Source organism: Ailuropoda melanoleuca, chromosome 9, assembly GCF_002007445.2.
Source record: "Ailuropoda melanoleuca isolate Jingjing chromosome 9, ASM200744v2, whole genome shotgun sequence".
Lineage (NCBI taxonomy): Eukaryota > Metazoa > Chordata > Mammalia > Carnivora > Ursidae > Ailuropoda > Ailuropoda melanoleuca.
Window position 1 is genome coordinate 102,081,257 of NC_048226.1, and position 11,579 is coordinate 102,092,835.

Genomic DNA, 11,579 nt, shown 5'->3' on the forward strand with positions numbered 1-11,579 from the left:
CGCCGGGCGCGGGCGGCCGCGGGGGCAGACGCGGGGCCCGGGGCCGAGCAGTGCGCCACGCTGGTGCAGGGCAAGTTCTTCGGTTACTTCTCTGCGGCCGCAGTGCTCCCCGCCAACGCCTCGCGCTGCTCCTGGACCCTGCGCAACCCCGACCCCCGACGTTACACGCTCTATGTGAAGGTGGCCAAGGCGCCCGCGCCCTGCGTTGGCCCCGGCCGCGTCCGCACCTACCAGTTCGACTCCTTCCTGGAGTCCACGCGCACCTACCTGGGAGTGGAAAGCTTCGACGAGGTGCTGCAGCTCTGCGACCCCTCGGCGCCCCTGGCCTTCCTGCAGGCCAGCAAGCAGTTCCTGCAGATGCTGCGCCAGCAGCCACCCCCCGACCGAGGCCCCCGGCTGCCGGGGGGGCCCCCGGGCCCCAGCGACGACTTCTCCGTGGAGTACCTGGTCGTGGGCAACCGCAACCCCAGCCGGGCCGCCTGTCAGATGCTGTGCCGCTGGCTGGACGCCTGTCTGGCGGGCAGCCGCAGCTCGCACCCCTGTGGCATCATGCAGACCCCCTGTGCCTGCGTGGGCGGGGACCCCGGCGACCCTGCCTCCGGCTCCCTGGCCCCCCGCGGGGACGTCTGCCTGAGGGACGGCGTGGCTGGCGGCCCTGAGAACTGCCTCACCAGCCTGGCCCAGGATCGGGGCGGGGACAGTGCAGCAGGTGAGTGCCCGGCAGGGAGAGGACCTCCAGCTGGCTCCCTGGGCAGAGTGCGGGCGGGGAGGGGGTCATCTCTGCGGGGCTGCCCCGGTCACCTGCCCCGGAGCGCACCACTGGGGAAGCCAAATGCAGAGAGATAAGGTTGCTGCGGCGCGGAGGTCCGGCGGCCTGAGCTGTTTGTCATGGGCCCCGGGGCCTGCGTGCCTGGAGCCTGGCGCCTGGGAGGAGCCCGGTGCCTGGGAGGGGCCCGCTGAGTGTAGGTGAAGGGATGAACGACGGATTTCTCCCAGGAGGAAGGGACAGGCTCCTTCCATCTTTGCAGGCAGACGGGCTAAGGGCCAGTGGGCTGCCGTGGGCTGTGGCAGGGTCTGTGGGGCCTCCAGGGACTCAGGCTGCGTGGAGGAACAGTGAGCCGAGTGGCCTGTTAGGAGATGTGGTCGGGAGCAGAAATTTGGGGATTGTGTGTGGTTTGCCACACCGATCACGTAGCCAGCAGCTGGTTACCGCGCGCGCAAGGTGCTCCAGGCACCGGCCGCAGTGAAAATAACAACACAGAACTATTGTCGCAAGGCTGCGTTCGGGGCAGAGGAAGGTGCTAACAGCCGTGGGAGCGCACGGGAAACAATGCCAGGGAAGGGTCTCTGGTGGGCTGGGGCCTCTTTCACCTGGAGGTTGGGGGTCGCCTGGACCAGGGGGCCGTGTTCAAGATTCTGGGAGGGGTGCAGTGAGCCCCGGGGGTGTCGAAGGGCATTGCAGGCCGCGGATGAGGTGGACGTGTGCCAGGCGTCCTAGCAGAGGGGCTGGCGGGTCTTGTGCGGTTCTCGGCCTTCGGAGCACTTTGGCTTCTCCTTGGAGGGACGGGAGCCCATGCAGGAGGACGTGGCTGGGAGATGGAGTGCCAGTGGGGCTCGGTGGGCAGTCCTGGGCGGGTTTGGTGGTGGAAGCCCCCTGGCAGGATGCCCGGGATTTCGTGGGAGCATCCGGGAGCCTGGAGCTGTGGCCGGAACGGGGAGGCAGCAGGCGACAGCTCCCCTCAGAATGCTGAGCAACCTGCCGGCCAGGCAGCTGAGTACAGGCTCCGGGCGTCCAGGGGCCAGGCCTGGCTTGGGGCTCCATGCTGGGCGGGTCACTGAGGGGCCAGGTAACATTGTCAGGGCCCTCAGCCAAGGAGGTCAATGGACTGCTTAGAACCAAGTCTTTAAAGGCAGAAAATAAGCTACAGGAGGTTACAAAGGAAGCCAGTTACCCAGGAACATGGTTCCAATCAGGGTCCCCGGCTGTAGATCCCAGAATGTCTGGGAGGCAGTGAGCAGAGCTGGAAAGAAACAGGGGAAAGGGGGGAGGCCACTGCCTCTCCCGTGGTCTCAGGAGGAGGCAGGCAGGACCCCCAGGAGGTGAGGGCAGACAGGGTGTCCAAGAAACCAGCACAAATGCCCTGAGGATAGTAGATGGGGGGGCAGCAAGGTAGGAGGCTAGAAGGGCTGACCTTTGGGCTGGGCAAGAGATAGGTCACTGTGACCTTGCCTTGGGCAGCTTCCAAGGTGAGGCAGGACGGAAGTGGCCCTTGGGGGACAAGGAGAAGCAGAGCAGAGGGGAGTGGCTGTTTTGGGAGGAGTGAGGACAATGCAGGGCAGGGTGCTCTGCCACTCCCCAGTGGTCACTTACCCCCTGAGCCTTGATTTCTTTGTCTGCAAGAAAGGACTGTGGTGCCACATCCGGTTTGACGGCCCCAGGGCCCGGCCCACTGTGGCAGCCATGCGTAAGAGCTGGTCTGTGGTAGCATCGCGGTGCTTTAAGCAGAAGAGTGACACGTGCTGGCGGTCCTTGGGCTGTCAATGCAGAAGGGCGCTGGAGCTCAGAGAGCGAGTTGGGGACAGGGAGGTGGCCACAGCAGGCTCCCAGAAGGGAGCTGATGCCAGCCTGGTCAGGGCGGGAGGAGGAGGGCCTGGGGGGATAGGAGCTGATGGATGTGCTGGTATGCAGGACATGGGGAAGGAGATGGCTAGACCACCCCCAGATTTCCAGGCAGGAGCTGGGGAAGCACGGCGTGGGGACGGATTGGGGAGGAAGATTCGGAGGTGAGAGTGGGACTTCAGCGTGGGACGCCCAGGGGTCCCCCAGGCAGGACCGTCATTTGAGCAGCGTGCTCTGGGAGCTGGAGCACCAGGACAGGACCAGGTCAGCCTGACCCGCACGCTGGGAGTCCTGGGCCAATCCCAGTAGCGCTGGTGGCCCCTCAGGCCGCTTACCTTTAAAATGGAAAGAGCAAAAATAATCTTTCCTTGATTGCGTGAGGAATGAGGACCCAGTGGAAGCGATTCTAAGCAAAGACGATGCCAGCAACGAAATACTAATGCCTGTGTCCGTCATTAGGTGGGAGACAGAGCTCGGGGGGCAGGCTGCCGGATGAGGGGCACTTGGGGATGGCGGCTGGGCCATCGGGGCTTGCCAAGAGGTTCTGAGGAAGGGAATGTGTGCAAGTGGTGCTCAGAAGAGGACGGGAAGGTGTGTGTGCATGTACTTGTGTTCACACCTCCACGTGCACGAGTGCAAGAATGTGTGCACTGCACCGTGCATGCGTGAGTGCCGTGCATTGTGCACGCACTGTTTGTGCATCCGTGGATACAAGTGTGTGCACACATGTGAGTGCGTGCGTGTGTTCACACAGGCCTTGCGTCAGTTGTGCATTGCGCGTGCATGGTGTGCCCGTGCGTACGTGCCGGATATTGAGCTTGCACAGGTGCACTTCACACCTGCGTGTGTGTACGCACGTGTGCACGGCTGGTGTGGACAGTACAGTGTGTGTACAAATGTTCACGTGTGAGCGTGTGCGTGTGAGCGCTCACGGTATGTATGCATGTTCAAGCGTGTGTGTGCACACGTGTGCGTGGCCGGTGTGCACAGTACACCGTGAGTACACAGCTTATGTGTGAGCACTCACAGTATATACACGTTCATGTGTACACACGTGTGCACGGCTGGTGTGGACAGTACACTGTGTGTACATTGTGCTCGTGTGTGAGGGTGTGCGTGTGAGCACTCACAGTATGTACGCATGTTCACGTGTGCACGGCTGGTGTGCACATGTGCACGTGAGCACTCACGGTATGTATGCATGTTCAAGCGTGTGCGTACACACGTGTGCATAGCTGGTGTGCGCGTGCATGTGAGCCCTCATGGTATATACACATGTTCAAGCATGCATGTGCACACGTGTACGTGCATGTGAGCACTCACGGTATGTATGCATGTTCAGGCGTGTGTGTGCACACGTGTGTGTGGCTGGTGTGCACAGTACACCATGCGTACACAGCTTGTCTGTGAGCACTCATGGTAGGTATGCGTGTCGAGCGTGTGTGCGTTCTGAGGCTGGGCTCCGTGCGGGGCTGATGCCCGCGCTCCTGACAGAGGGCAGTGCCGCGGCTGCGTAGCCGGGGCTCGCGCTCTCGTGGGAAGACGGCTCGGAGAGCGTGTGGGCTGGGACTGCCCGCCATGGGGAGGAGGCTCGCCCGCGCCGGGCAAGGTGGGCCAGATGGCGGTCACCCAGGCAGAGACAACTCACACCTCCGGGCGTGTCCCTGGCTCCATGTGGTAGTATCAACAGCAGCCCTGTCGTCAGGGTTTCCTTTGTGCCCGAAGAGTCCACATGTTAATGAGTTTACTGTTTTTAGCAGCCCATGAGAGAGGCCCAGCAAAGCACCCTCCTGCCCCCGGGCCTTGGCACTGGCTGTTCCCTCCACCTGGAATCCCCCCGCCCCCGATACCTGCAGGGCTCCCTATCTCAAGTCCTTGCTGAGACTACCTTCTCAGCGGACCCTGACCGAGCTGTGTCAGTGGCAGCAGCCCGAGCCCCACTCTCCGCCCCCACCCTCTGTCTCTTTTTCTCTTTCCACAGCACTATTGCCTGTGAACACGCCGCTAACTTCCTGATTTTGTGGGGCCCCTGCCACACGCTCTGTCTCTGCGTGGGTGTAAGCGCCGTGGGGCAGGGTGTGGGCCCCGCTCCCCGCCTAGCCCCAGCTCGCGGGACAGCGCCTGGCTCACTGGGATAAGGCACAGAGATGTGACAGCAACAGCCAAGGTCACACAGCCTATCAGGGGAGGGCTGCCCGCAGGGCCAGCTCCCGGCTCCCCAGTGGTCTGCCTGGGGGCTTCTCCTACAAGCTTTGCTGGGAAGCTTGCACTCCTGCGCACCCGTGTGGGTGGCACATGGACCAGGGAGGTACAGCAACCCTTCAGAAGACACACAGCCGAGCTAGGCAGGCACCAGACCCCAGATCTCGGCCACTGAGCCTGGGGCCCCGGGAGCTCCACGCCCTCCCGCTGGCCAGGGGAGGCCAGGGCAGGCACGGGCCTCCATCTGCACCCCAAGAAGGCCACGCATGGCGGCGCTGGGAACGGGCAGGTGGCCTGGCCAGCCCGTGGCCCATTTTCCGCCCTCCCCATGCCCGGCCTATCCAAATGCCACATGGCCACGTCACGCCTCCGACCTGGCCAGCGCTCCTCAGGCCACAGCAACTGTTCCCTGTCCTCCCTGCCTCCCACCTGGCTGCCCCGTGCCGGGTTCTCTTGGGGCCAGTCCCTCAGCTCATCTCCCAGTCTCTTTCCCACAGTCCCTCTCTGTGTTTTTCTGCCTCTGGTGAGATGGGGCCGTTACTCTCAAGGGTTGTTTTAAATATTCATGGTTTAATTAAAGAATTTTATTGCAGAAGCGACACATAAGATAATGAAAAACCAGCATCCTGGGGGCTGGGAGCAAACGCTTGTGTGTGCATGTGTGTGTGTGTCCCTGTCCGTGTCCTCACGTGTGTCCATGTGTGTCCTGTGTGTGTTCCTGTGTGTCTGTGTCTTCCTGTGTGTCCTCATGTGTGTCCCTTGTGTGTCCCCATGTGTGTCCCTATCCCCGTGTGTCCATATCTCCAAGTGTGTCCATGTCCATGTATGTCTCCATGTGTGTGCATGTGTGTGTCCCGTGTGTGTGTGCCCATATCCCCATGTGTGCCCCTGTTTGTGGCCGTGTGGGTCCATGTGCCTGTGTGTATAGATGTCTCTGTGTGTGTGTGCTCGCACGTGCCCCCACCATCACGTGCTTGCACAGGGTGGGGGTGCTGGGCTGCAGTGGGGGTGACATGCAGGCGTGTGGGTCCCAGGGGCTGTGATGAGGGGCAGAGGAGCCAGACCTGCCCATGACCACACAGCCCTGGCTCCAGGCCTGTCACCACTCAGCTGGGGTGCCCTTGCCATGACACACAGGCCCCTGCAGGACTTCGGGGGTGTCCCAACCCTAAGTTCCCCCCAACTCCCCTCTGAAAGGAGGGTCTGGAGCCCCTCCCCATGGTCGACGGGGTACAGAAAGGGCTGCGGAGGGAAGCTGGGGATCTGGGTGGAAGAGCCGCGTCTCTGGAGTTTGTGGTTGACAGGGGGAGTGGGATGGGGTGTAGGAAGGCTTAGGGCCTTCCTGGCAGGGACTGAGGCTTATCTCGGCCAGGGATCCTGCTCTTTTTTGAACCAGGACCCAGAAAACAAGGTCCAGACTCACTGTAGACAATGTCCGATTCAGATGAAAGAGGATGTGACCCCATGAAAATGAGAAGCTCATGGAAGCCACAGGGGAATTCCCACCCGAGGCCCGAGCTCAGCCCACACTCCCCTGACCCAGGCTGCCAGGGATGCGGAGCGCTGCGGCCCTGTTTGGCTTCCACATCCCAGAACGATGGCAGTTGAAGGGATGTCAGTTGAACAGCCAAGGCCCAAGGTAGGGAACCAACGTGCCCAGGTCACAACGCCACAGAGCAGAGCTGGCATGGGACCCGGCCATCAGGCTTTTAACAGGACACCCTCCCCAGGACAGGGGATAGATACCTGCCTGGCCGAGGAAGAGAAGCAGCAAGCAAGCATATAACCCTGCAGATGAGGCCAAGCCAGCCACGTAGGCGAGCCTCAGTTTCCCTTCTGTGAAACTTGGTCCCAGGGTCTGCCTGAGGAGATGGAGCCCCTAGCACTGGGCTTGGAGCTCTCCTTGTCTTCCTACCTGAGACGTGGCCCATGGCCAGTGGGCACGGCTCTCAGCCCCGTCCTGAGATCTGACGGCAGCTGCTGTGGCTGGGGGGGCTGCTGGCCACTCGGGCCCTAATAGTGGGAGCTGTGGGCACCTGGTGCAGGATCAGCTGCGTGCGGACACCTGCAGGCTGAGCGGCCTGTGGACTGGCGTCAGGGAGCTGTCTAGTGCCCGTTTGCACATTCATGTGAGCGTGGGAGAGGAGGAGCCTGGGTTCCCCCCGGATAGGCCCCAGCTTGGTAGGGGCCAGGGGTCTTCCCAGGCTGGACCGTGCAAGCGGGTCCCTGGGGAGCCAGGTCTGCGTCTGCGACAAAACCCCCCCGAGCCGCCAGCACCTGTGGGGCTGGGGAGACCTCTGCTGGAGGAGACGGGAAGTGCGCAGCCCTCCTCCGACGGGACCGTGGCCGCAGTGAGGCCCGGGGAGGGGGCGGGGGGCCCAGCGCGCCCCCGGCCGCCACAGACTGGGGGCAGCACAGCCTCCAGGCTGGGGCGCCGGGGTGGGAAGGCGGCCCTGGAGCCCCCTCGCCGGCTCTCTCCTGGGCGGCCATTAATCGGCTCTATTCATCCATTAATGAGATGGAAATGAGGCGCTGAGACAGAGGGGCATTGAGTGGGGAAGAATGCGGCTTCTTTCCGCGCCTGGAGGGGCGGCCCGCCCCCCAGCGTTGCCCACTGCTCTGCCCCGGGAAGCCCGCTGGGCGCTGCAGGGCGGAGAGCTTCCAGGGGGACCCCTCCGGTCATGGACGCGTTCGCTCAGCAAACGCTGATCTGGTGGCAGCCATGTGTGGGAACGCACGGTAAAAATAAAGACGGTAACAAAAATAGCAGCTTCCAACTCCGGAGCGCTCAAAAGTGGCCAGAGTATGGCCGAGGTTGGGGATCAGTATGTGACGGGGGATCAGGCCTCAGTATGTGAATGGGGAGCAGGGATCCTCCGGCCAGGATCCCAAGTTAGTCCGTCATGAGGATCAAGGCTCAGAGTGTGACCAGACTCAGAGCTACACATAGGGGCCAGCCTGTGCTCCGGGCCGTGGGCCCCCTCCCCAGCCTCCCCTGATGTGCCCCCTCCTCCTCACCCCCGCCCCCCCCACCTGGGTCACCAAGGTAACCAGCCCTGAAATAGTGGGTGTTTTGGCAGCTGAGGCCTAACCTGAGTCTATCCTGAAACTCTGAGCTCTGCAGCAGTTGCCATGGGAACCGAGTGGCATCCTCCAATTAGCCTGGCTTGGACACCCTCTCTCTCCCACCCACTGCCAGTTTCCACGTCACTCAGGCTTCCGTGTGGGGGCTGGGCTGGGGCAGCCAGGAAGGACAGGCAGAACATGACCCCGACCCTGTCACCCGGCCCGTCTTCCTGGACTCCAGCCATCTCTGATCCTTTGGGTCCACGTGATGGATGGCACGGCTTCGGCAGGAGACACCATGGAGGCCTGGAGCCCGGGGCAGGGGCTTGTGGGCAGTCCTGGCAGGCGGACTTAGTGTGGAGGCACGGGGGGCGTCCGGAAGTTGATTACGGCCTTGGGGCTGGCTCCTCTCCTCGTCAGCGGGGAGGTAACCCGGCCTCCCTGCCTGCACCTGCCCGGTGGCGTGGGCACGAGGCTGCTGCCACGCTTCCCGAGCCACCCACCTGCCCTGGCCTGTGGCCTCTGGGGGCTCCCCACCCCTCTCCCAGGGCTCCCAGTCTGCACACCCGCTCGAGCACCCAGCCCAGCTCCCTGGAGTCCTTGCAGGATGCTGGCGGTTCACGATGAAGCAGTGATGACATGGGCCCTCCATACCTAGAGTTCCTGCTCAGCCCTTGAGACCCTGGCTCCGCGCACCCTGCGGCTCCGGCTTCCTCAGGGCCAGCTCCCCAGGCAGACCCTCATGGTGGCCTGGCCCTAGCCTCTAGCTGTCCTGACCACCACTCTTCGAGCCTCACTTTCCCCTGATGTAAACGGGGTGGAACTGGCCTCCTGGGCAGGCTGGGCTTCAAGGCCCTTGTGCTGAGGCGCCTGTCACAGAGTAGGGCCCCCCTGTGCAGAGACAGGGGCAGGTACAGGGTTTCCCTGCATAGGAGGTCCCCTGGGGGAGCTGGCCACGGTGGCCGGGAAAGGAGCATCCTTTCTTGGAGGGTCCGACAGCCTGGCTCGATTGTCCTTTGGCCTCTTCCTAGCTGGCAGCACAGGCACCCCACCCCTTCAGCGGGCCTTGGTCTTCTCATATGAACCGTGGGAGCCACAAGGAGTCCCTCATGGGAACTCAGTGACCAAGGAGGGCATCTGACTCAGACCCAGTAAGGGGCTCAAACCAGTTCCCTCCCCCGCCCCCCGAGCAAGGAACCATGCAAAATGCAGCCCTGCTCCCACTGCGTGGCCCTGGCAGGCTCTTCCCAGGCCCTACAGCACATCTGGGAGCCCCGTGTTACTGTGCGTGAGCCCGAGAGAGCAGGGTCCACGCCCAACCACGGAGGGGCAATGAGCGCGGTGAGCCAGCCCCTCCCGCACGTTCCCTGTGGTCTGGATGCCTTAGCGGACCTGCCTTCCCCATCCACCCGGCACTGGCCGACCCATGCGGGACAAGAGACTGACCACTGTGTGTCCTCGGCAGAGGCGCTCTGGAGGGTGGTGGCACCTGCAGGCCTGTGCCTCCCCTGCAGCTGCCCCTGGCTCCCCCTGCTGGTCGCTGCCCAGCACAGGCCTGCAGGCAATGAAGAGGGGTTGGTGCCTTCCAAAGCGGCCCTCCCCAGACCAGATCAGCACCTGCCCTGAGTCACCTGGACACGGAGTGGGTTCTCCAGGGTCAACTCTGACCCCAGTGACTGCCCACACCCATCCTCCCCCAGCCCTTTTTGGCCGTTTATCTGCACACCATCAGTCTGGGAAATAGTTCCCCATATCCTCAGATAAGAGGCATGAGGCCAGGGAGGTATGGCCGTGACCATCCCACGGCCAGTGGGGGGGGGGGGGCAGCATGGGAACCTGGTCTTTCGGCTCCAGCCCCACCCTCTGCCCCTGTCCTGGGGCCCACCCTTGGGGAGCTCTGGCAGCCCTCATTCTCTCCCATGTGGTGGGGTCTTGGGGTTCCCCAAGCCACAGATAAAAGCCAAACTCCAGGAGGCACCTGGGGCCCTTCTCACAGGCCACGTGTGGCCTGCCCTTGGCCCAAGCCACTGCCCTGCTCCAGCCTCAGACGAGCAGGCCGCATGGGGCAGTGGCCTAGCTGGAGTGCAGGTTCCAGTGTTGGGCCAGGGCAATGCCGTCCCGTTTGCGGGCCACCTCGGAAGCAGGTGCCATGTCTGGGCGCCCCGCCCATAGTAGGTGCTTGGTGAAGCTGCTTACCCTGACTCAGTGTGCTCCGATCCCGCTTCGCTGGGAGTGTAGAGGCCCTGGTGTCCCCGTGGACACACGGGGCGGCGGTGGCCAGAGTCCAGCACAGCACCGTGGTCCAGGCCCGGGAAGCATGGCCTTTGGGCAGAAGCAGCCTTCCTCAGCCCATCAGCATGGCCTCCACACTCCGGCCCTGTAGATGAGCAGCCCCCCACGCCTCGGCCCTCGGGGGCCCCCCAGTACTTAGCCCCCTCAGCGCACTTAGTGGACTCGGGCCACCCAGGGGCTCAGACCCTCAGGGATGTTGGGGCCAGGATGGAGGAGACTCATGACGGGCTGAAAGGGGGTAGCAGGAGGCCTTCATCCCCAAGCTCCCTCAGCAGCCAGGCACCAGCTCCGCCACGTCTGGGGGGGCTTGTGCCAGTGCGGCCACCAGGTGTGAGACCATGGTCTCCTCTGGTGTCCCTTTCTGGAGTGAGGGAAAGAGCACACAGGTCATGGCCAGGAGTTGGGGACATCAGAGAACCCTGGACTGCGGACCATGGGGAGGGGCCCAGCAGGGTTTGAGGATCTGTGTCCGGGAATGAGGGCCCCCTCTGCCCTGAAGCCTATCACCAGAACCTCACAAGAGGCAGCCATTGGAGAGGGCGGCAGGGCTGTCTTTCTTTCATTCATTCTTCAGACAGCCCTGGGGCTCCAGCTCTGTGTCCAGCCCCTACCCTAGGGACCTGGGTTCAAAGCCGGTAGAGACCTTGGCACGGGTACTTGTAGGCAGAGAGCTGGAGAGCACTGTGGCCTGTACCCCAGAGGGACACCCCGGGCAGTGGGGTAGGCACCAGGGCCCTCGGGCCATCCCCCAAGGCAGATCCTTTCTCCAGCGCCTCTGCCCCTCTCTGCCCCTGCCGGCCTCTGCTCCACAGGCCCAGGACGGGCGGTCCAGGCCCGCACTCGTCTCGCAGCCCACCCTCTGCAGTGCTGTCTTCTTCACAGCCCGCAACTCGCAGGCTTCATACTAGCGGGTCTCAGGGTAGGGACCCGTGCACTACGACCCTGCCCAGGAGACTCCCGAAGGTCACTCCCGGAAAGACACCCCAACGCTTTGCCCCGCCCCTGGCCCTGAAACCCGCCTTCTGATTCCTCCCAGGTGGCTGGAAGCTGTGGTCCTTGTGGGGCGAGTGCACGCGGGACTGCGGGGGAGGCCTACAGACGCGGACGCGCACCTGCCTGCCGGCTCCCGGCACCCAGGGCGGCGGCTGCGAGGGGGTGCTGGAGGAGGGCCGCCTGTGCAACCGCAAGGCCTGCGGCCGTGAGTGCGCGGATGACGCGCGGGCGCGTTGGGCCTGGTGGGCTGGTTGGAGGGCTGGTGTCCAAGAGGCCAGGGGAGCAGGGGAGGGGGCCCGGGGCGGGGCCAGGGGAGGGGCGAGAGGGAGGGACCTGGGGCAGGTTGGGACCGGGTAGAAGGGAAAGGAAAGCTCCAGCGGAAGGTCAGGTGGAAGAGGGAGGAGGC

General features: G+C 63.6%; 1 protein-coding gene across 1 annotated transcript in view; it reads left to right on the forward strand.

Moving 5' to 3' along the window:
- The first annotated feature begins 6 nt into the window (after window positions 1-6).
- The window catches only part of ADGRB1 (adhesion G protein-coupled receptor B1), a 53,681-nt gene continuing 42,108 nt past the window's right edge, over window positions 7-11,579 (forward strand). Inside the window, exons 1-2 of the mRNA XM_034668700.1 lie at window positions 7-709; window positions 11,217-11,378. Coding sequence (XP_034524591.1) covers window positions 358-709; window positions 11,217-11,378 — 514 coding nt within the window. The 5' untranslated portion in view covers window positions 7-357. The remainder of the gene's footprint in view (window positions 710-11,216; window positions 11,379-11,579) is intronic.